Raw genomic sequence first — 25,165 nt, 5'->3', positions numbered from 1 at the left:
GATGATTTTACAGTAAACCATCCGTCACTTTGTACACCATTCTCACTGTCCTCAACCTTCCACATCTCATCTCAAACCATGCTGAACTGGGCAATTTAACCCAATGTGGGTGCAGGACATGGTGGCGATAGTTACCTATGCAGTAGCAAAGCAGGATGGACAATAGGACGGAGACGGCCAGGGCGGTCAGGGCTGTGCACCTCCAGGAGCAGTGCTTGGATGACTTCTTGAACTTAAACGCACTTCTGGAGAGTGTATTCCTGGGCAGGGGCCGTGTTGGAGGCGAGTAGACAGCCCCAGTCGCCATGGTGTAGCCTGGGGTGGCCGTGCTGAACAGAGGGGTAGTGCCTGTGCCTGTCTTAAAGAGGAAGTGCCTGGAGATACAAAATAAATAAAAAACAGCTTAGAAAAAGGGCTCGAAGGTATGACAGACTAACAACAAAAAAAAAAAAAGACTAAACACGGTGGTTGAGCGGCGCAGTCAAATGAACACAGACAGAACAGACATTCCTGACCGGCTATTCATGAAGCACACAGAGGGTGAAAGTGGACCTTCTCTTCAGATAAGAGTCATAAAAATACATCAGAGAAAGCTCTAACCCTAAATAATGTCCCCATTGTACTCCGAAGGAACTTTGACTCACTAATGGACCAGTGAACCAGGGTAATTGACTAGGTGAGCTATTTAATCAAATGCAATGACTGACTTGCCTTTATTAACTTTTGCACCCATAGAAAATCTTTTCAGTTGATGAATTAAATGAAGAAAAGAAAAAACCTTTCCCTCAGCCTTCGATGTCATACAGCAACACTCTAATACTCTAGCGAGGACTGGAGCCCATTCTATAATTGTTCGTCATCAGCTGTGACACAACACTGATTGTCAGTAACAGTGCGATGCTTTGCAGCGAAACAACGTAAGAACGCAGACCTAATTACTAACACCACTGATTGGGCTTCATTTTCTACCGGTTTAAACACGAGGAGACAGTTTAATTTTATGACTCCGACCTGCTTTAAATGTGAGTTATTCCCATAAGAATACATTTAGGAGCAAGAACTTGTGGAGTCAGCTCATTTCGAGTTAATTTTCTTTTGATGTTCCAAACTAAGGCTTCCTTTGATTGGGAAACAAAGTCATAGAAAATAAGAAAAGAAAAACATCTTGCAAAGTTAAGCAATTCTCCAAAACAGAATTTAGTTGTAAACATTAAAAATGAACCACGAGAACACTGAACAATGCAACAAACAAAACTGATCATAGCTGAGATATCAAACCCAACTGAGCACTGTATCCAATATATACAGATATAATACAGATAAATAATATCAATTTTTTGCAAGGAAAAGAATTATTCATATTTGAATTAAATCTATTTTTTTAAACTAAAGATTCAAATGGAAAATTTAATGACCATCACGTGGAAGAAACGCCATTTTTGTCAGTGCTGTCAGTGCATAATTATGCAAAACAAGAGTTAACAATATTTAAAATTTATATAGTGTTATTGCTGAAAGCACTTCAATGTATGACACAATAATGTCCGATTATGATGTTATTTATTATGCTTAAATATACTGAATAAATCTGTTAAAACCTGACTGATTTCCTTCTGAAGGATGCACTGATTTTAATAACTCATTTAAGTCACGACCCATTTGGGGTGGAGTCAACATCACTGCTGCAGTTCTAAGTCAGATTTAGGAAGTAACGATGCTACAAATGCACCGCCACTAAAACACAGCTATCAGTGTTTGTCCAAAGACAGTCCACAGGAATTATCACAGCCCAATAATATTTGATAATTCAATTATCCTCAGTCCAGTGAGTTAAAGGAGATGGTAGTTGCACTGCCAACTGATAAAATCCTCTCCGTGGGATACAGGGCTCAGGAAGAATGTCAGTCTCTGGAGACTGGGAAAAGGGGGCAAGCAAGAGCAGACACATTGTTAGTCCATTATAACGACTGCCCGTTCTGGGTCAGTCAGGAGGTTCGAGTCTGCTCAGTGATGGAGTTGGTATCCGCAGCCAGGATCATGTGAATGCACAGGAGAACATACCCATCCCCAAAGTCACCATCGTGGCACACTGGAGTGAATACGTCCATCTCTATTAGGTTGTCATGCCCATTTTCGAGAACTGCTTGCTTTGCTAATTTTCTACATGTGGGGACGAGATATAAAGACAAACAAATAGAAGACCGTTATTTCAGTTTTTGCACATACAGTGTATTTAATTTTAGCAGTAGTATGAAAATGTATTGGGATGTTTGCAGAAAAAAAGTCAGGCTTTTCTCAAACTGCACATTAAAATGGTATAATTTTAGAACATAGGAAAAATACTGTTCAAACAGGACTATTAAAGTGCTGAGACAATGTTATGTAATGCTTCTGGGACACACACATTGTATTTATGGGCTTTATGAATAAATCTAGATTGCCACATATGTTATCCTTACTAATCTAAATAAGAAGCCTTACTCCTCCAAAAGAATGTTAATATTAAAAAAACCCAAATGAACAGAGTTGAGCTCTGATGATGTGTAGGAATCCACTCAACTGACGTAATGAAACAAGCCTCGACTTTTATTACAAAGTATAAGAATAAATACAGAACAGATTACATTTGGGAAGCATTTTTTGGACCTATCACATGACTTTTTTCATAAAAAGTTTCTTTATAAAAATCTACCATACCGTAGCATTCAATGAGTCATAACAAGCTAACTTTATTTTTCTTTAATTATCTTTTTAACTGTAAGCAATGAATTTAAAGCACATTGATGTTGTTACTACCAATTCATGTTTTTTTTAATATTCACTAAAAGCAGCTAAGATACATTGCTACCATTTTCTTCTCTTGGCACCAGGGAAACGGTCAATCAAATAAATAGTGATGTCTTTTCTGACTCCTTTTCACACTGCTGATAGATAGATAGATAGATAGATAGATAGATAGATAGATAGATAGATAGTCATATGATAAAAAACACTCAGCTGTATAAAGTGTTAAGTCAGAGCCTTAAATGTTAGGCCAATGGGCAAAAAAAGTCTGCGAAACAAATAAATTATAACGTCATATAAAACATTGACCACTGGTGTCCTTGCCAACATGACTGCTTGAAGTGCAATAACAGGAATCGGTACTAAAGCGAACACACTGATTCTATGAGCACGTTACTGAAGGCTGCCTGGATGGGCTGGGCTGCAGGAATTAATCAGATCTCGACATGAAGAAAATGGAAAGATGGTGATATCTGGGTCAGCCTGATCTCAGCATCAAAAGACTGAAGGATCCGCGGGGAAGCAAGTGTGCTTCCCAATCACATGTACACTAAACACACTAAAGCACAACAATGCCCTTTAACACACCCCCTCAAACCGAGCGCGTGGGCCTTTCAAATGCAGCACCAGTTAGGTATGTGAAATATTAGGTTATGTAACTAAACTAGATTGCTGGGGGTATCTGTGCGAGATTGTTAGTGAATGTAGCTCACCGCAGGAGGTTTTATCAGTGAGTTGCTAGATTCAACTCCTTGTTATCACAGAACCACCCATTTAACTTCTGTTCTGAGGAATAAGGGAAAACCTGTTGGACTTGCACCATGAAATGAAAACCCCTGCATTACACTTGGTGTAAAAAAGATTTTCACATCTGAACTTATTAGGGTCACTGGACAATAACCTTCAGCGGTGAAGTAAATCAAGTGTGCTTTTTCGATGTGTATGTATGCATACATGCATGTATATTCAGACAGACCTCAGCTTACGCAAATAAACCGTTCTTCAAGCCCTTACGTAAGTCAAAAGTTTCGTATATCAGAGTCCCCCTCCACCTCCACCATTCAGCATCACCGCATGCTCCTTTATACGTGCAGCAACCTTCACTGTAGTATTCACAGTCGATACGGCTAAACCTTGTTCCCGTGCTATAGACGATAATCTTTGTCCACCTTCACACTTCCTTATTATTTTCAATTTCATCTCCAAATCGATGGCTGTACGTTCGCGAGACAGTTCTCGTTTTCTTTCAAGTGTTTACTACCAGACATTGTGAATAATGAAATGGGCAGAAAATATGTGAAAAAAGCACTACACCAACAAGAGGAGATGCGTTCACGGCTCAAAAGACGCAAGAACGGAGAAGATGCAGTTTCCTGCCTTGTGTGGTTATGCCGACTCGCACTTCAGACGTTTTGCGTAAGAGCTATCCATAAATAATGTGTATGCCGGGAATTTTTTACGTAAATTCGGATTTACGTATGTCAAATCTATGTAAGCAGAGGCTTGTCTGTATACACGTGCAGATTAACAGAACAGCACTGGGACACAGCAACACAGAGACAGAAAAAAAGAAAAAAATACATAAAGATATTCTACATATCGTGGAATGAAATTCTGTTTTACTTATTCTGCTCTGTAACATTAGGTTGCTGTGCAGTAATCATGTGAACTTTGTACACGTTTCTGAGCCGTTGTTTGTATGGAGACTGTTCCTCAAAGATAAGGAAGCATGTGCTTGTACGAAAACGCCCTAGCGCGAGACCAGAAATCGCAACGGTTTTCGGTTAAGGGCATGTGTGCTTAGAATAGGGTTAGAGTGTCTGAAAATGAGGACCTGCATACGTGACTAAACGTGACTGGTATGTTGTGATAAAAGGATGTCTTTTGCACCTACATCTACAGACAAGCTTGGGGTAGAAGTAACAACGTCGCCCCTGTGCGTATAAACATCTGCCTGCTTGCCGGCCTCGGTGTGACTCTCCCAGGAGGCTCACCTGTGCGCACATATTGCATTAAAGGCTTCTGTAACCTGAGAGAGAGAAGTTGAGCTTGTTCTTTCCTACCACAATATGTTCACATTAAAAATTCCAGAAATCATTTAAATATTCTAAGTATGCATTTTAATGACGACCACACATGCGAAGAGAAAGAACACCTGGAGGGCAGGTACACCAGAACACAGAATGTAGTGGTGAAAAGGCCTTTGCAAAATACAGTATCATAAATAAATCAAACACACACAAGGAAAAAGTTAAGCACTTTTGGGAAAAAAGGTATAAATTTTAAGTTCAATCTTTATCATTATTATGTCGATTCCAGAATTCTCCAGTTGTTTTTTGCTAGTGCCTTCATTTTAGAGCTCAAGAATGAATCCGTCCTCGGTATCATATGTCATGTGTATTATACAACTCATTGTAATGGCCAGCTTTCATGGAGCGTTAATAAGTTTTTCATTCCATGTCTTCATTTATGTAAATGTGAATAATTTAGTTATTAAAGACGACAGCACTATGAAGTATTTGGATTTCGATATGGGCCTGTTCTGTTACAAAGTTTATTGCATTACGTAATTGTGTGACTGTATATGTGACCTGGTCAGCTGTGGTCTTAGAAGGTCCAACAGGTTTTCCAGCTCTGCTTACAACAATGCAACTCAGAAAGGGAGTTCAGTGGGTTCAGTAAGAACGATATGCTAAATTGGATGGCAGCAGGAGGGTAGCGAGGAACATAGTGGTTGGAACCACTAACTTGAAGGAAGCAGATTTAAATCACATCCCGTGCTGTAATTCACTTGAGCAAGGTTCTTACCCCAAATTCATAGGGTAAAAAATACCCAACTGCATGGATGAGTAAATCAAGGTAAATTACTTTGGAGGAGTGTCAGACAAATGAATGCACACTCAAATATATGCATAGAAAAGTACTGGACATCTTACTTGTCTTTATAATGTGGAAGGAGGCCATACGATGGGCGCATAGAAAGAACTGATTAAGCTGCTTCGAAGAAAGCGTCAGCTAAAGGAATCAATGTAAATTTACACAGCAAAGCTAGCTCCATGATAAACAGTACAAACTGCACAAGGAAAAGACTTCCACAGAATAAAGAAAACAATGCATTTCAGGTGAAAAAAAGTTTGCAGGTTTACTGTTAGATTATGTATGAATCCCTTGCAGAGGCCGGATTTCGCGCTGGAGTCAATGACGGTACAAACTCTCGCCCCTAGGACAAACCTGCTTCTGGCAGCTGTACACTTTTCCTGGACATGAAGAACAAATGTGGTCACAGTGTAAACTTCTGAGGCCAAATGCAGCCGATAGCCGTGCTAATTGATTAGAGGTGGGGTAACGCAGAGCGGCAAATTACTATGCTAATCCGCGCATCTCCCCATTCACCGCCACGAATGTCACTCTGTGGCACTGTTGTGCGGCCATGTTCGAAACTCTGCCGTTCACGTGGCAAGAGAGGGGGCCACAGGAAAGGGCTTTAAATGGCTTCGAGACGCCCACTTTGCCAAGGGATTTAAGCAGATTATCTCACAGGTGAGGCTCTGCGTAAGTAACAAAATTTGAAAAAGCCCCTTGTAAGATGATAATTAGCAGCTGGATTAAATGCATTATTAGCATTAAGTGCGAGGCCAGCCTCTATGGGCCTCCGTGGCCCCTGTGAATCGGGGCCCCTGCCTCCTCTTGTAGCAAGAAGGATTTTATTCTGACAATCTACAACGCAAAGCATGCCAGAGGTGAGCCACATGAGTTCCAACTGAGGGTATACTTCGCTATGTTATGCTAATTAATCAATCATTTTATGCATTATTATTTTATTAATTAAACTCCGTGTGTAATTTTATTCCTTTTGCTCAGTTTTCTAGAAATATGTGACGGACATTGTACTTCTTCACTCAAAAATGTGAAGAAAAATAGGTTAAACCAAAATGACGCCTGTCATTTTCTGCTGGTTTCAGCAGTCACAACCGGTGATACGCTGAGAGTGTGTATATGGCTGTGACCATAAATGACCGCTGGCCTGACGTTGCCCTCTCCTTTGTTCATCCCACAGATTGGAGAAGAAATGACCAACAACAATTGTTCGTGTCCACCACACAAGTCCAGTACCACTCTATTCCCCCAAAATGCTGCAGCACTCTTTCTAGGCACCTGGCAACGTGGTATCTTGCCCACAAGGCCGTGAATTTAGACCATCCCCTTGTGTGGCTGTGCTGTTGCTCAGATAATGATGAGATTCCTGTAGATGGTCTGGTGAGTGAGAGGTCAGAGTCACAGTCGACCTATTCCTGTCTCTCAGCTTTTAGATGGACAGTGAGACTATGGAGAAGCTGGAGAGAAAGCTCAATGCTGCATTCAACAACATGTAATCACAAAGTGATGGAAAGTATGTGTTCAGTATTATTACAAACAACAACAGGAACAATAATGACAATTTTTGTAATCACCATAATAATAATAATACAGATGGTCCCTGAGTTACGACGGTCTGACTTACGATTTTTTGACTTTACGATGGTGTGATAACGATACGCATTCAGTAGAGACAGTACTTAGAATTTTGATTTTTTTTCCCGGGCAAGTGATATGTGGTACGATACTCTCTCGTGATGCTGGGCAGCGCAAGTGATCCGCATCTGCCAGTGTGTCACGTGGTCGCTAGTGTACACAACCGATACTCTACAGTGTTCTGTTTTACCAGCGTTTTTTCGGATACCCCCTGTGCATCCATCATGTCTACAAAATGTCCATCTGTGTCTCCCGCTACTGGTGAGAAGAAGAAGAGGAAGGCAATTACTCTTGAGGAGAAACTCAAGATAACTGCCCAGCATGAAGGCTGCAAGCCCGTAGCGGCCATCAAACGTGAACTTGGGACTTTCGCAACCAACGTCTCGACCATCTTAAAGGATAAAAAGCGATGGTGTTCGGTAGGTTAGGTGTATTAAATGCATTTTCGACTTACGATGGGTTTATCAGAACGTAACCCCATCGTAAGTTGGGGACCGTCAGTAACAATAATAATAATAATAATAATAATAATAATAATATGAATCTGTTCGTGCCGTTGAAAACAGGAATATAGTTATCAATAAAGCTTAATATTTGATTTTTAGAAACTTTTTTTTTTGTTTTTACATAATTTACTGTTTTACAGAATATGTACTGGCACTATAAAACCAACTGAAACTAAGTCTGTTAGTACCTCCATTGTAACTGTTCATAAATCCCTTTTACCACTAAGTCATGATCAATTAAACCCACCCATCCAGTTTATTTGTGAGTTATTTACGGGTTAGGTTCTTTAAGAGTCTCAGATAAGGCTATAAAACATTACGTTCATATTCATTCTGAAGATGGTTTTCTCCAAAGTGATATACAACTCAATATAAACAACAGTGTGTCAACAGCAAAAGAGTTTTAGATAGAGACACATGACTGTCAAAGCACAGTCAGTTTGTTAAATATCGCCATTTTTGCTGGTGCACATTTCACAAATACCTATGCCTAGAACTGAAAGGAAATACACAGAAATAAAACGTGATCATGACAGATGGTGTGATGAAGATTTTTGGAGCTGTTAAGAGATCAGGAGTTAAATACATCTTAGGACATGAAGTCTGAGACCCTTTTAAAATGCTATTTAAAAACAAAAAACATAGCTTTTTATTTTAACATTTTTATTAACTTTGAACTACATTAAAATTAATTTCAATGAGTGGGGAAAAAAAACTATTCCCAAACTCCAAATTTTAAAGTGTAACTCATCAGTCTTTAACTTGAATGTTCATTACATAAGGATTCAGTGTATCAAATACTCCACAAGGAAAAAGGAAAAAGAGTACTTAAGTGTTCTTAGGCACCTGTACGATGACTGTTTCATTTATAATATTGATATTGAATGGTCTGTGTAGAAAGCTGATCTGTAAACATGCGAGAAAGTGTTAAAAAAAGCAGAAGTGCAGCAAATGGAAAGAGCTAAACTTCAAATCTCTGCAATGCACTCAATATGTTGGGAGCTACAGGAGAGAGACAAAGTGTCCCTTTGCCCTAATCACAGGTTGTGGCTCTCAGTTAGAGGGTCATGGAAGGACTGAACAAAAAATTTATTAATAATATGCACAAGTGGAGCAAGCAAAACCATTTACTTCTGCTGAAAAAGTGTTAAGGACGAAAGGAAATTATGGCATTAAAAGAAAAAAAAGGATGAACGTTATGCTGTAGCATGAATAGTGGACAGTGAATCTAGAACCTCCAATGGCTATGTAAATTATTGAAAATAGTAATGGCTTTGACTGATTATAACTTACAGAAAATAAATAAAAAGACCTTTATGTCCTAGAACTGGTACAGCAGATGCATTTTATTTCAACTTCTCACAGTTTATAAGACACATTTTTCCTTAATTGCTGGTTATATCTTATTCAAAAAATGCTGGCTTCAATTTCATGATTTAATTATCTTTAAAAATAAAAATGAAGTTGAAGTGCTAGAATTTTCTGAGTAAAAAAACTGCTGATGGAGATGATGAAGTACAGTTCATTGTAACAACAGTATATATTATGACAAATAATAATATTATTATTTATTGCACTCTCTTCAAATTTTGTCACTTACTAACTCCATTACTTGAATGTTGTATACATGTTCTAGGCTAACAAATGTGTTACCTTATTCTATGCTATCTCATCTTCCATCATTTTATTCTTTCTTATCATCAAAACTACAATAAAAAGTTAAGTCTGGGCCATAAACAGCCAGTACAACTTTGGCCAAATTGGAAACTGCTATTTGTAAATGATGTGAATATGAATAAAAAAGAACTCCACTTTGCCCTTATTGAATAATTCATTGTATGCAGTGTGAAGCTTTTTTATCAGAAATAGATATACTGAAATCCTGCTCTACACACACTCCTGATAGCTAGTCATTATTGCATCTCGTTGGGAATTCTTTCTATTGGTTATGGCCTTGTTGGAAAACATTAAGTATAGTAAATATACCATATAGGAGATTTTGTGCTGGAACCCACCAGCTACGCATATCCTAGTTTCATCATTACTCATTTTCACTTTTTACTGAAGGTTGCAACACATTTCATTCGAAAGAATTTTATACGAAGAAACATGGCGAGGAAATATTGAAAAATTCGATAAACCATCTTTTGCCTTTCTTCCATGCTTATCAGTTGATTTAAGAGTTGTGTATAGGTGAAACGAGTGTGTGTTGTCTTTCTAAGCCTACATATTGTGATGTATATCAATACTGCTGTGACAGTCAATATCACAGCTAGGATTCTGGATAAAAAGCCCTGTTTCTCAGCTGCTGGACTGCTCCTGTCGCTAAAGTAAATAAAGCAGCTGGAAAAAAAATCATGATTTTAGGAGCTTGTGGATTTTCCCAAGTCTAACAATGGAGAAACAGCAGAAACGGGTCAAGCCACACTTTGTTGAGTGGCTCACCAGGTACTGCTGGTGCTGCACACCACCTCGGTTGTGCATCTGGACATGGGTTTTAGTCCAGATCTGAGTAGAGTTTGCACTTTCTCCCTGTATTCACATAGGTTTCCTCCGAGTCCTCTGGATTCCTCCAAGAGTCCAAAGACACGTGTTTTCAGTAAACTTGTGACTTTAAAGTCTTCAAAGCGAATATGTGTCCGTGTTTAACACAGTTCAGCTATATAAATGAGAGAACGGCTGCAGAGATTTTAGTGTAATATATATAGGATTGCAAGTCACCTTTGAGAAAATATGCCACATAAACACTGGCTACTATTCAGTGTATGTTATTTGGATAAAATACTTGGTTAAAAAATAAATAAATAAATACATGTATACATTTTGTTTCTACTGTTTAAGGATATTGATAGAGATATCTCTCTTAAAGGAATAAATGTAAACCTATAAATTTTCCTTCCATTGTTTTGAGATCTCCCTTCCTAAATGAAGAATAGTATGATCTTTTTTTCTCGAAACGGTTTCCCGACTGTCCTGTAAAGCATATCCTCGGTTCTCATTAGGCTTTATTCCTTGGCATTTTATGAACCGATCCTAGTTTTCTAATATTCATGCTTTAAGAAAGTAATTTATTCATTAAGTGACAATTGAAAAAATTACTTCCTGTTCTGCACAAATCTTTGTGGTGTTTTTCTTTCACACCTTTGACCAAACGGGTAATTCACTTGCACCCACTGTTGTGCTTCTTTCGGAGGGAAATGGTGACACTCACCTGCTCTCCAGCGGCACATTGCTGCCCAGGACCCAGCTGTCCTGCAGCTGGACTGATTCGGGTGTGGTTTGCAGCTCGGCGGGCAGGGCGGCCGGCGGGGCCGGACTATGGTTCCTGCGATTGGTCAGGGAGTTGCGGTTGACTGAGGTGATGGACGTGTGCTGTGCGTGGGTGGGCGGAGCTGGCTGCAGGGTGGATTGGCCTTGCTGATTGGATGGCAGTTCTGTCATTGGGAGGAAGAGAGGAAAGGGGACGCAGATTATTAGGCGATGTCTTAAAGCACAAAAAATATGCATAGCAGGTCCTCAACTTATGAACGCAGTCTGGATCGACTATTTGCTTGTAACTCAGTTTCTTCATAAATTCGGCTACTGTGTCACAACCGGTAATTGACATTCATGGGGCAGGTCTGATAAAAGAAATAAAGAAAAAAAGTAATTTAAATTTCAATTTTTTTGTAAGACTTCACTCTACTTTCATGAACTGTCATCCCACTTATCCTGAAACACAGGGCGTAAGGAAGGGAACACTGAGGACATGACTTTTATTAACTTGAAACAACTTTTGCGGCATTCATCAGCATCCGGCCATTTTCAATCTGTTTTATTATCTATGCAATCAATAAAAGCATAAAAATGTTTTTCTCCTTAACATGAGGACCCCAGCAAAGCCTTTTCCTTTGAGTTTTTAAGCCCTCCTATGGAGTAAACCTTCTTGGATGCACATTAATATTATTACACCCCAACACTTTGTTGAAACTACAAGTCTATTTAATTGCCCCACCCCAAGGTGCAGGAAAGACACTAGCTACATCTATTGAAAACATAACGACTCTGCCATTTCCTTTCATGGTAAAACTTTAAAATTAGACAATGCTTCAATCTCGCTTTACAGAGCAGATGCAGCGAACACTATATTAAGTAACATCCACAGAATGAATGCTTTGCCTTCTTTACCAGAAGGTAATTTGGTGAAACAGATGTTTCTTTATGGCCCTTAACAGAACGTTTCACATCTAATTACGGCACAAGAAGAATCATATAACTAATGACCTTATCAGCCACTGGGCCACAGAAAGAACAGGTTTTTCAATTTCACACATATCTGTGTAATTACCTCCTAGAACGACTCCCTATCATTATCGCTTAAATCTTCTCTTTTTTTGGGGCAAAATGGTGAATGCATGGATAAGTCTTTTACTTCAGTATGATGAACACAGGAGTGCTTCTGAACTGATGGGTTTAATCATATAAACTGAGGTTACACGGTAACAAGGAGTTTCTTGAATTAGTCATCAGCTGGCTGTCCATTTCAATTTAGAAAACAATCCGTACACACTCTTTTCACTCGGCCGCTGCGCTCAATTGTCTTTCTTGTGTCATTGTGACAACTGACCCCATTTTTCCTGCCGAGTGGCATACATACAGCGCTCTTCCTGTGCTGCATACATTGCCCAGCAAGGGCTTTGCAGTGAAATACGACACTGCAATTTGTATTGTACGTCTCTGCCTTGTGGGCAGCATGTGGTGTACTGTTTAGAGCTGCTGCCTTGCACCTGGAAGGACGCAGGTTTACATCCCACCTCCTGCTGTAGTGCCTTTAATCAAAGTGCTTACCTTGAACTGATACTGTTAAAATTACCTTGTTGTATCAATGGATAACTCTTGAAAGCAGCTTAACATTAAAAGTCACTTGGGTGAAAAGCATCCGATAAATGAATGGATGTCAGTCATAACTCCATATCCGAAAAAAGGTACGCTAAGGTGTTGCTCTTCACTATTGAGTAACTGCCTTTCACTAAGCTATAAATGCAGCTTACATATACAACATGTATACATACACACACACACACTGCCTGAAACCGCATGTCCTGAGCAGGGCTGCAGCGAGCCGGAGCCTAACCTGGCAACACAGGGTGCATGGCTGAAGGGGGAGGGGACACACCCTGGACGGGACGCCAGTCCATCACAAGGCACCCCAAGCAGTACTTGAACCCCAGACTCATCAGAGAGCAGTCTCTGGCCAAACCCGCTGTGCCACCGTGCCCATACAGTCAAATTTATATACAGTATATAAATTTGATTGTACTGTTAGTAAAAGTGTTGCACAGTCAGGCCTGTTGCATAGTACTTAAGAGCTCCCTAATCTCCCTGTGACCATCTGCAGCTTCTCCAAACGCCCATCCTCCACGTGTCTATTGTCAGGAACCGCTCATCCATTCAGCCATGTGGGGACACGCAGCCAGATCGGAAGATCAATAGGAATCTGGACTGTTTCAAAGCATGAAGTGGCTTCATTTACAGCCGCTTATGCTTTTGCTTTCAAAGGTACATGATGGGAAATGATGAGAAGTGCCAGAGACGATCTGTAACACAAGCACAAGAGTCAATAATTCTAACTTTATCTGAGGCCTTTGCAGAATGCAACCCATGAATAAATCAAGGGACGTCTGTACTATTAAGCTTTTATGAAAGTCATATAGTGCCTGGATTTACCCCCCCCCCCCCCCCCCAAAAAAAAAAAACAAAAAAAAAAAGAGTTACGGACAAACTTTCTGGCCACAGTTGTGTTTGTAAATTGAGTACCTTGTGAACACTGGGAAATAGCTACAGAAAGTGTGTGTTAGGGAGGTGATTTGTCTCTGCCCTTTTCAAAATAAGAAAAACAGGTGAGCACCCTGCAATACATCAAGTGTGGGGGGTGGGGGGATGTTGAAGCCAAGATAATTTTTTAAAGGACAAGATCTGCCACGCTGGTGGCGCTGCCTTCTTATCCAATGTTCATATCGTCCTTGTGACAGCACCCCTCCTTTCCCCATACCTCCATACCCTCTTTGCTGTGCAGACGTGGGCTGTACACACAAGTGTCTCCCTAAGTGAGGCCAAGCGCGTGTGCGCTCATTATTTAGATTTATTCTACGCGGTTGCCTGGTCTCAGAGGGACAATCAATCAGATGCCCATCCCGGCAGGTAAAACACAGTTTGCGGAGCTCTGGGGTGCTGTCTGCTCTTGGCGAGCGGGACCCGAGGGCACATAAGCTGTCAAATGTCCGTCTGTGGGACGGACTCGACCTACGCGCCGGACGAGGGCGAAACGGGGTCCTCCACTTCCGAGCTGTTTGACTATTCATCTGACGTGTCCGGGTGCATTTAATGGGTGTTTTCACATATGGCCTACGGCTTCTTAATGGGTCCCTGAGCTCAGAAAGCACTCTGGGAAATAACCCCAAAGTACGAACAATACGTATAGGGACTACACCACATACACATCATCCAGTTCCTGAATTGCCTCTTCTTCAAGTCAAAAAATAACTGCAATAATAAGATCCACACCTACAAAAAGTGGAAGCAAAGCATAAAAAGTGGAAGTACATAACTGCTGAACCACACCATAGGTATTGGTCTTCACAAATAAAAATGATTTCTGTATTCACCTGGGGTGGTTTTCGTCTGATTTTCACGGTTTCCGTAGCGACGAGTAATGCAGAGTCTGAGCAAGTTCTGCGCTGGGGAACGTGAGCCGAAGACGGGGGCTCCATGCGAATGGCATAATCACGGATCACCGACTTAGCAGAAGTGCTCCAAACTGTTTAGTATTTCGATTCTGTAGTCTGATGCACTCTGCTTTTCAATGATAAAAACATCAATATGCTAAAAGTGCGCAGTCACAAAGTGGTATGTTCATGCCCCTGTGGAAAATAAACTAATCTTAAAAAAAAGGTGCAATTGTACATTAGAAAAAAGAGTTTGGCTTGGGTAGACAAAAAAAAAAAAATGGCATATTATTATTTATAATTTTTCTGGGGGGGCTTTACCATAAGGGGTCACACAGAAAGATGAGCACAGATTTAGGAAGGCCGCTCTGACTCAAAACAAAAGGCAAAGCTGCCTTTCATTGGCTTTGCTCACGCTGAAGCACTTCACCCTCAGAATTAAATTGCACGCCCTTCAGCATTGCTTTTCTCTAATGACAACTTACATTAAATTCCAAAATACGACTTCATATCCATAGCTTTATGGATGCACACGTCAGGCCGTGAGACTGATATCGAACATGATGGGTTGTACAGGTTTTTGTGTATTCGTCTCCAGTGTACTTCATCCCCGCTCCCGACACCACACTTAACACTGACTTATGTACTAACAGGCTGAATAAATATGACACCCCTAATAAAAACAGACTACCCGGGCCTGTGGCCATCCATAATGCAGCGAGGGGGCGTTCAACAATCTGTCTCGGAGAGGCTGTCGCTCTCGCAATTTCACTGTCATGTCAGACCTGCGGCGAGATGCCGAGACGGATGCAACAGCTGCGTATTTTATGGAGTTTACTTTGAAATCAGAGCGAGATGGATGGCTCCATCACGCAACTCTTCAAATGTCAACTTGTCACGCCTGCCATCAACGCCGTGTTTTAGTGGCCTCTTGATTAATATTGCATGGGAGAGCTGAAATTACATCCTTTCTCGTTTAGCTCTTAATGGCGCAAGTCGTGTGTATCGAGTGTGGTCTTGTAGCGCGTGTGCAGTTTTATCACTAGGCTGTTTCTACAAATGCCGTCCAGGCCGGAATTTGAGTCACCTGTTCTCTCTGCTCACTGGACATGTCCGAAAGGGATTCATCAGGCTTTTTGCTCCACTCTTCATTGGTTTCACTTTACACAACAATTTGCATGCGATATGTTATGCTGCACCCAAAAAGTAGTGTACTATAAGGTAGAGTATTGGAAATTCATTGGCCTCCCTGGCACTCGCCTCAACCCTACGTGCAGTTGATAACTCACATGTATTCATTAACAGATGTGCTTCTCCAAAGCGATGTTCAGCTCTGAGTAGTCAAAATGGTATTTCACAGTACATGAAAAGCGTTAGGTACAGACACACGATTGCTGAAAAAACACAGTTCATTTGTCCAGTGCTACACTGTTTGTCAGCACACATTACGCAGGTAGGTGCATACATAATTGATTGGAGGGACAAAGGTGATCTTCACATGGTGTGATGGAAGTTTGTGGAAAAGTTAGGAAGTCAAGAGAGAAGTGGTCTGAAAGACACAGCCCAGGAGGTGAGGGTTCAGTCTCAACTCTTGCTGCACACTTCTTGACTGTTGACTTTATTGCACTTCTTTAATGATTATTTTATATATATCTATATATATATATACACACATATATATATGTATAGCTTCATTGATCAAGGTTAAGAGCAATTAGAACTGTTGCAGCTGGTGGCAGTTGCTGTAGCGTTTTGAGCTACTGCCTGTCATTTGAAAAACCCAGGTTTGAATCCCGTCTCCTCCTGTCGTACCCTTGTGTATGGCATTCACCCAGAACTGACACAGTTAAACTTACCCCGCTTTCTAAATGGGTGCAATGGTCTAAGTGCTGCTGGAGAGAATTTTAAGTTAAAAAAATCAATATTTTAAGCAACGTGTGTCTGGTATTTATACCTGAGGTTTCTTTCAGCCAGTTTACTGTGATTACACTGTAAGTAGGTCTAAACACAGGCCTGAAGGTTTGAGGAAAAGTGCTGTTCACAGCTGAAAATGGCACTCCGGTATTCTAACAGTGAAAGCAACCTACAGGATGACATTAAACTTTCACAGAAGGGCCACTGCACCCAGCCGCTTTCCGCCCAAATCCCTCCTTTCACTCAAAGACTGTAAAGTCAGCTAAGCCACACGATTGTTCCGCCAGTTGCTGAAACCCTTTCGTCCACGTTATGGACACAAGAGCTCACCGGGGCACTGCAACCGAAGCAGATATGGGCTCCCTTGCGCTGTGGCGCTGTGGCTCTGTGGACATGTTTTTAGCTGATTAGTTTCTATGGAAATCTCAGATCCACAAATAAATAAATGTATAAATAAGTGTGGGCGGAAGAGACGGCACAGATTAGGGTACTGTCTCTGGTGTCCCGTAAACCGCACCTCTGCTTGGACCGATGCCTGTCGACACGAGCGCTCTTCTGCAAGGAAGCCTGAAGACCACATTTTGAGAAGGCAATTGAACAGAGAAAAAAAATAATCTGAAACAATGAAATGAAGTTGACACAATCGAGCCTCCACACAACCACACACAAACACACATACCGTCTCTCCACTGGAGCTAAATTACCACGAGGGACAATTTTAATTTTTCTTTAATTCTAAGACACTAATTAAGCCCCCTTGAGAAAACAAGCTACTGCTGGACCCCAAAGCTAAGAGCAGAGCTCATACTCACATACTTAACATACATTACAACCACGTCCTTGAAAGTAATTAAAACAAAAGAAGCTGTTTGTGAAAAAAAGAAGAAGAAAAAAAGAAAACACATTCAGCTAACTGTTATTTACACACACTAATTCATTTAGTTGATACTTTTCTCCGAAGCAACTTATTTACACAGCTGGATAATTTCTACCATTTCAATTCAGCGTAAGTAACTCGCTCAAGGGTATTACAGCAGGAGATGGAACTCAAAGCTGGGTACTTCCCGTGCAAGAAGGTAGCACTAACCACTGTGCCACCTGTCCTGCATGTTGTATTACATGCCAAAGCATGAAGGGCACGTTGCACAGTGCCGTGTCAACGACATCCAAGAAACACGCTGTAACTGTACAGGACAATCACGCGGTCCGCATTAATTCCTACTGATCCGACACCTTGAAGAACGCATGCTTAACATTCAAGAGGAAAATTGAGAGAAAAGAAAAGAAAAAAAAAAAAAAACCTCGTTACTGTTAAGCCATGAATGCCTGACGTGCTATCAATAATATGTCAAGATGCAGAATTGAATTTTCGTAACACGCTCTCCATCTGGTCTCGAGTCCGGTCTGACAGAATTTTTAGAAAAGGTCATTAATCTAGTACAGTGGCTAAAGGTTATTAATGGAGCGTGGCGCTAAAATGCCGCGTTCCACTTTGGTGCTGGTTTTATCAGTCACGAGATGGATGCGGTCCACCTTGCTCTGCCTCAAAGTCACTGTGCAAATGAAAAACATGGTAGAAATAAAGCTTTCAAAGTGCACAGCTGTATGTACATTTTATGAGAGCTTTTCTTCACACCGCATTGAATTTTTCACAGTAACTCTACACTGCACACTGAAAACAGTGAGCTGCATACCGCTTGAGGAGATCAGCACAAAAAAACAGCAGAAAACACCTGACCGAGGTCACTGCACTGGTGTCAAATGAAGAAAAGTAACAGCTAAATGAATAAATTCAAAATTATATAGAAAATTACACATTCATTCACACACACGTGCACCACACATACACACAATCATCTATATGACACTGTGTACTGATCATGTTAGGTATGAAAAAATATACTCCCCTTACTACTCAAAAAACAAAGCTTTCATCTTTGTGAACATAACAATTAAAGTGATTTTAAACAGGTATTGTGTGGATAAAACATATGTATCGTTGGCTGGTATTGCCTTACTCAAAAAGGAATAAACTCTTTTTGCAAAGAGGCTAGCAGTTCTAACCCCTACACCACCTGCTGCCTCATCATGATCGTGATCTAAAGAGAGTGCAAAGCCCTCTTTTACCGGGCTTTTCCCACATTTATCCAGTTTACACTCAGCTGTTCCTGACTGCAAGTCGCAGGGCTGTGTTGCTGGATCAGGCTGCCATACGGTAGGTGCTTTCAAGTCAGTGGGGAAAGCTGAGGTTACATCCAGAGGGCCACAGAGCAGGCGGTTACAACCCGCCAGCAACAACTGGCCATGGGTTCGGTGCCTGGGACATGATGTTCGGATGGGGCCCTTAAAAACTGTCACTGAGAGAAACACGGAATCTTCTTTTGTTGGACCGAGGCACGGAGATGCAGTCTCCATGCTCGAAGAAGCGGACTATCTGCTGGTCAGAGACACTAGCGGGACTGAAAATGCCTCATTAGCTGACAGATAGGAGTGACGCTTGGGAGACAAACAAACAAACAAACAACACTCATTTGATTACTCATTTATCTGCTCCGTGTGCACGGAATGAAGACCTCACAGTTTAAAACACCAGTCAATCAATCAAAATCTTGTATGGCACTCAACTATATATTTTTTATTTCTCCTTGAATAATTACGGAAATTATTCACATTTTAGGAGTAAAAGGCAGTACTGTATAATCCACACCTCATAAAATTATAACTGAATTCATTGCCTTTCAAAAGGGATCTATATTTCGCAAATATATGGGCACTTTGCTATTTATAATAGCTAAATATCACAAGGGTATGACATTTATTAGCTGAACAGTCCATATTCTTTCTGCGGAATGCTTCCTGAATACCGACACACTCATTATTTTACATCGATTGAACATACAACTACAAGCTAATACCATAATGTCACATACCTGTCATGTAATGCAGATAATACTGTGATTATGCTATTCAGTACACCAGGCAGAGAGGAAGAGGTTTCACATACCACCAAAAGATATAAGTGATAACATGTCGTACATCACGCTGGTATGAACATTTCCTGGTTTACAAAATTCCTACTAAATAATTAATTTGCTTAATGCAGAGGAGTCTTTACATGTTCACATTAATTCTGCACACTCTGGTCCATTTCCGTACTTAATGACAACCCCCACACACACTTTGGACATTAAACACGTCTCAGATGAACCTAGAATATGATTTACATAATCCATATCTTCCATTGCTCTAATCACCATCATATCCTTACATTTACATTTATTTATTTAGCAGATGCTTTTCTCCAAAGCAACTTCCAATGAACTCCATGTAGTGTTATCAGCCCACACACCCTATTCACCGTGGTGACTTACACTGCTAGATACACTACTTACAAGGGGTCACTCATCCATATATCAGTGGAACACAATCTCTCTGTCACTCACACGCTATGGGGGAACCTGAACAGCATGTCTTTGGACTGTGGGGAGGAAACTGGAGCACCTGGAGGAAACCCCTTGCTGCCATTGTGCTTAATTATGATGTTAAACCCAAGGATTGAGGCAAAGTGATTTACAGTTAAGCAATGCCGTCTAGTTATTGATATACTACAAAGGTTTCTGTACCGTGGCGGAAAAGTTAGGAGATGGCTGTTTTCTGCCTAAATCTCCTGTATTAACCTCTACATTACAGTTGGTGGGAGGGTATCGGGATTTGTCAATCCTGTGTCTTATAAACCCACTCGAACGATGAACCTCGGTGCAGCAAGTGGTAGGGAACAAACTAGGTTTGCTTGAGACTTTCATGCCTGAAGCTATGTCTCCTTCTCTCAATGTAATGCATAAACTGTACTTTTGCTGAGGTGTACGTCGCTTTGGACAAAAGCGTCCGTTAAATGAATAAATGTCAATGTAATGTAAATGTACATTACCCTACGAACAATGACTACAAGTGAGGAAAAAGGCCTTAATTTCCTCCTGTATCAATAAAGATCTAATCCATCCATCCATCCATCCATCCATCCATCCAAAATCTTGCAGTCAGATGAAGATCGTATAGCATCAAACATTTGTTAGTAACATGACAGAGCGCCCCTAAGAGCATAGTGCCTATGTTCTATGAAGACTGATCCCAGCTTCCTATTGAGTAACAGTTCTAACTATTACACCACCTGCTGGGAAACAAACAATAGCTATTAGACTAAAAACATTAAGATAGTGGCATGGAAACTGCAGAGTAGTAATACAGCAGAGACTTGGATTCAGTCCTGGTAGCTTTGACTGTAAGGTAGCAGCTCTAACCACTGTGCCACCTACAGACTATTGCCGTCCATTTATTTGTCAAGTTGTTTTAGTCAACATCAAAGCATCTGAGATCTTACATTTACTGGTGCTCATATTATTCATGAGGTTCTACCTCTGACCGAAAGAGTGAACACATTACTTGAGAGCCAGTTTTCCCGGACTTGTTACGTTTGCGGTCACGGTGCAGGCGGGTCAGGGTGCCGAGTACACGGGGCAGCAAAAGACACGTCACGCTGGCTGTTTGCGTGTGATGTTTGCCCTCACACAGCGAGAATCAGAGCGTGTGCCAGTGGCCCAATACGAAGCCCTGCTAGAGAGCTCGCCACACACTCTCCCTCATTAAAATCGAGATCGCTACAAGGGCAGAGCGGGCGGAAGAATTCAGTGGGACCTTTAGCTGAAGTGTAAAGGACACAGTTGAACACACCTGTCTCTGACACACACTGAAGGCTTTCTGCCCAATTATTTTACATAATGGCTCCTCGTGTTGGGAACAATCAACTTATGAATTTTCAGAGATACAAATAATTTTGTCTTTATTTATTTTAAATTTAATTTTCTTCCCCGAGAAATTCTGTAATATTTCTGTGCTTTGTGCATATTTATGGAATAAATTAAAAAATTAGTTGAAAGGTCTCACAATCACTTTTATATTTGTCATCAATTCTATAGGCAATTATTCAATTCTACAGACAGCAATGTGAGCTGGCAGAAAATGGCGGAATAAGAAACTGAGTGCTTTGACAGTCATGTGTCATGTTTAAAGCTATTAATATGTCGTGCAAAGCGCTTCATTTACTCTTGAGTTGTATGTTGTTTTGGAGAAAAGCATCTGCTAAACAAATACATGCACACACAGACTGAAGCCGCTTGTCCCAAGAGGAGTCGCAGTGAGCCGGAGCCTAATCCGGCAGCACAGGGCGCAAGGCCGGAGGGGACACACTCAGGACGGGACACCAGTCCGTTGAAAGGCACCCCAAGCATGACTCGAACCCCAACCCACCAGAGAGCAGGACCCAGCCAAGCCTGCTGCACCACCGTGCTCTCCTCTAAACAAATACATATATATACATACATACATACACACACACACTTTCTGAACCGCTTGTCCCATACGGGGTCGCGGGGAACCGGAGCCCAACCCGGCAACACAGGGTGTAAGGCCGGAGGGGGAAGGGGACACACCCAGGACGGGACGCTAGTCCGTCGCAAGGCACCCCAAGCGGGACTTGAACCCCAAACCCACCGGAGAGCAGGACTGAGGTCCAACCCACTGCATCCCCCCCCCAAACAAATAAATGTAAACAAATACATGAATGCAATATATTATAGCTGTATCCAAGACTTTTACAGATCCAAACACATAAATAAACTGAAGGCTGTCTACATTACTAAGCTTTTGCTTATTGCTTAAATTAATCATAAAAGTGAATTGGGCGGTACAAACAAATTGATTGACAAATTATTTATGAATTTACTTCTGATTGTGCTCATAAGTTGAGGAGCTGGTGTAGTTTTGAGACAGGGGAATGAGGCCTTTTAATAGATAGCTGCAGTGACAAGTTTTAGCAAGAACTAACACCACTACATAAGGTTCAACATCAAATATACTGTAACGACCCCCTGTTACTGTTTTAGGAGGGAAAGTCCTAAATATAAATAGTTGCATTATGGGGAATAATGTGAAATGTGGGTGTGCAACCACTGGGGGCACTTCTAAGGGAAATGATGGGGTGACTGTGTTGGGGAGAGCCTAAGGGTGCTGGCAAGGCTGGCTGTAGGTGCAGGTTCCAGTGAAACTGGGGTCCTTGGGTTAAGAGCATTATTTTTCTGGTGCTGGTGTTCAAATAAATCAATTGTAATGAATGCTGCTTATGCATTCTTTTTTTGTCCTGTCTGGTCCTATGATGCTGCCTGCTGCAATATAGACACAAAGTATGGAGGGAAGCAGCATTGAGTCAAGTGTGACTCATAGCAGCCACTCCCGTGGTTTCTAAGGCAAGGGAGGAATGGAAGTGTCTTGTCAAAGTCTTCTTCTGCGCATGGCTGGTGGGTGCAAACAGAGAGAGAAATATGGAAACTGCACACACTCTGAGCTACACTCAAACCCCATACCCACCCCATGCATCAGGAGCTATGAAACACTACCTTAACCCAGTGAGCTACCATGCCCTCCCAAGCCATCTCTACATATATTTAAAAAGGCATGAATTTAAAAATGAATCACGCCCTTCTTAGAATTCCAAACCAATCATTCTAATCAAGAGTCTGAAATCTTCACTGAAACGTGAAAAAGCACAGTAAGACCACAGGTCTTTATGACACAGGGACAACTGTGCTGACGTATGGTTTTAACGTAATCAATGCATCAAACCGTTCCACTTTGTAAAAGAGTGAAGCCGGTTCAAAACAACGACAGAGTGTGAAATGGCAATCCATTATTCACGAACCTAAAGCTTTTCGTATTCTGCTCTCCAGCACTGCAGAAAACACTTAAAGATTAAATAGACACTGATCTTCAGCTGCCTGATCCAGGCACCTACTGAACCCATCGCTACAGGCTCACTGGATTGGATCCTGTAAATGCAGGCTCTAATGTGGTGGAATGCTGTCCCACTCTCACTCAGAACTGCTGAATCTTGCTCAACATTTACGATGGGTCTCAAACCTTACTTCTTTTGGACTAACTTCTCCCCTGAACTCATACGTGCTCAATAAACACGCACGTTTATGTTTTTAGTAATTTTAAAATGATTTGTTTAATAATGGAATAGCCTATATGTAGCTACTCATGTGATGCATGCTGGCTCATATGGTGGAATGTGACAAATTGACTGTACTCAAGAATGATGTGTTTGCATCCAAATCTCTCCTTCTATCGGTGTAATGTACTCTTTGTATTTTTCTCTAAGATGTACGTCACTTTGGAGAAAAGCATCTGCTAAATGAATAAATGTAAATGCTGTTGTACCCTTGAGTGAGCCAGGCACTTAACCTGAACTGTGTCCCTAAATTCGTTCGGCTGTACAAACATTTAAAGTTCAACATGCACACTACGAATTAAGCTGATTGCTAAAAAAATAAATACCGTAATGACACAAAATCATGCTGTGAAAAACTAAACCAAAAATATACAACTGGGAGAGAAACGCACTATTGCACAGAAGTAGCTCAACACAGAAACATCACATGAAACGAAAGAAAAAGTATTACCCATAATGCAACATTATCTGGAAAATCCATTTTAGATGAAAGAAAAACAACATTTTCATTCTAATACCTTTATCCGATGTAATTCCTGATCATCTTGATTTATGGACCTCTTAAAACCATGATTAGCAATCTACCTGTGCTTTAACAGCATAACGATCATTTTGAAGAAAAAATATGATAATATTTTAGCATTTTTGGCATGAAATTTAGTATCCTTAATCTGACACTTTTCTGCAGAGTGAGTTCTTAAGCTTCTTACAGTGACACAGCAGGTTAGTTCTTACTGTATTAATTCAGGGTAACTACCTCGATCAAGGGTCCTACAGCAAGAGGTGGCAATCGAACCTGGGACTTTTGACTGAAAGATCACAGCTCTAGCTGCTGCGACACCTATTTTAAGGTGTCGGGAGCAAGAGCAGAACTCCGATGCTCAGTCTACGCCATGGCATAAGAACTTTACATGTTGTTTAAAAAAAACATTGTTTTTTTTTCCCCTCCTCAGAATAACCGGATTTCTAGGAGAAAAAAATAGCGGGAGCTGGACGACTGCCAGAGAGGCTGGTGCTTAAGCAACCGAAACCGAGGAGCGCCCGTGTGTGTTTCAATCTCAGCCGGCCACAGTAAATGTTATTGGAACTTTTGTGCTGTAAAATTGCTGCTTTCATGCCCACTGCTTCTGACAGTAGTAATCCTCAGCGAGGATAGAGGGCGGTGGGCCGACGTGCCAATCTGGGGTCTCCCGTACAATAGGGTCAGTACCCGGCTGAGCCCCTAATAGGGTAATTGACAGTAGTATACATGTCAAGAGAAGAGTGAAAAAAGTGTAAAAAATGTAAAGTGTGAAAACAGCAGGGGGCATAGTGATTAGAGCTGTTAAACTGCAATCAAAGGACCAAGATTTAAATGTCACCTCCTGCAGTAGGACCCTTGATCAATGCACTTACTCTGAATTGACACAGTAAAAATTACCCAACTGGAATAATGTATAAATTAGTGTAAGTAGCTTAACACTGCATGTTACTTTGGAGAAGAGTGTCAGATAAATTAATATATGTTAAGAGTATCCACTTTGGTGAAGCAAAGTGAAAAGCACTCCAAATAGATGTGTGGGAAGGATATGCCAGCAGACTCACGTCTAGTGCTTTGACAAGATACCTCTCGTGGCGCAGAATGGCTGGATTCTGACATGCACAGATGCAGCCTGGATCTCGACCAGATCAGTCTCAGAGGT

General features: G+C 41.1%; 1 protein-coding gene across 3 annotated transcripts in view; it reads right to left on the bottom strand.

The window, feature by feature from the left end:
• The window catches only part of LOC108926009 (teneurin-3), a 224,057-nt gene that overhangs the window by 73,438 nt on the left and 125,454 nt on the right, over window positions 1–25,165 (bottom strand). For 2 of the 3 annotated variants that reach the window (XM_029250391.1, XM_029250393.1), the window contains 3 exons: window positions 11,014–11,236; window positions 2,062–2,160; window positions 136–374 (listed from right to left, as the gene is read on the bottom strand). In XM_029250391.1, coding sequence (XP_029106224.1) covers window positions 136–374; window positions 2,062–2,160; window positions 11,014–11,236 — 561 coding nt within the window. The remainder of the gene's footprint in view (window positions 1–135; window positions 375–2,061; window positions 2,161–11,013; window positions 11,237–25,165) is intronic. The other variant, XM_029250392.1, reaches the window with a different exon arrangement.

Source organism: Scleropages formosus, chromosome 3 (assembly GCF_900964775.1).
Source record: "Scleropages formosus chromosome 3, fSclFor1.1, whole genome shotgun sequence".
In the NCBI taxonomy this organism is placed as follows: Eukaryota; Metazoa; Chordata; class Actinopteri; order Osteoglossiformes; family Osteoglossidae; genus Scleropages; species Scleropages formosus.
The sequence above is the reverse complement of the archived record's forward strand: the minus strand, read 5'-3'. Positions and strand labels throughout refer to the sequence as shown.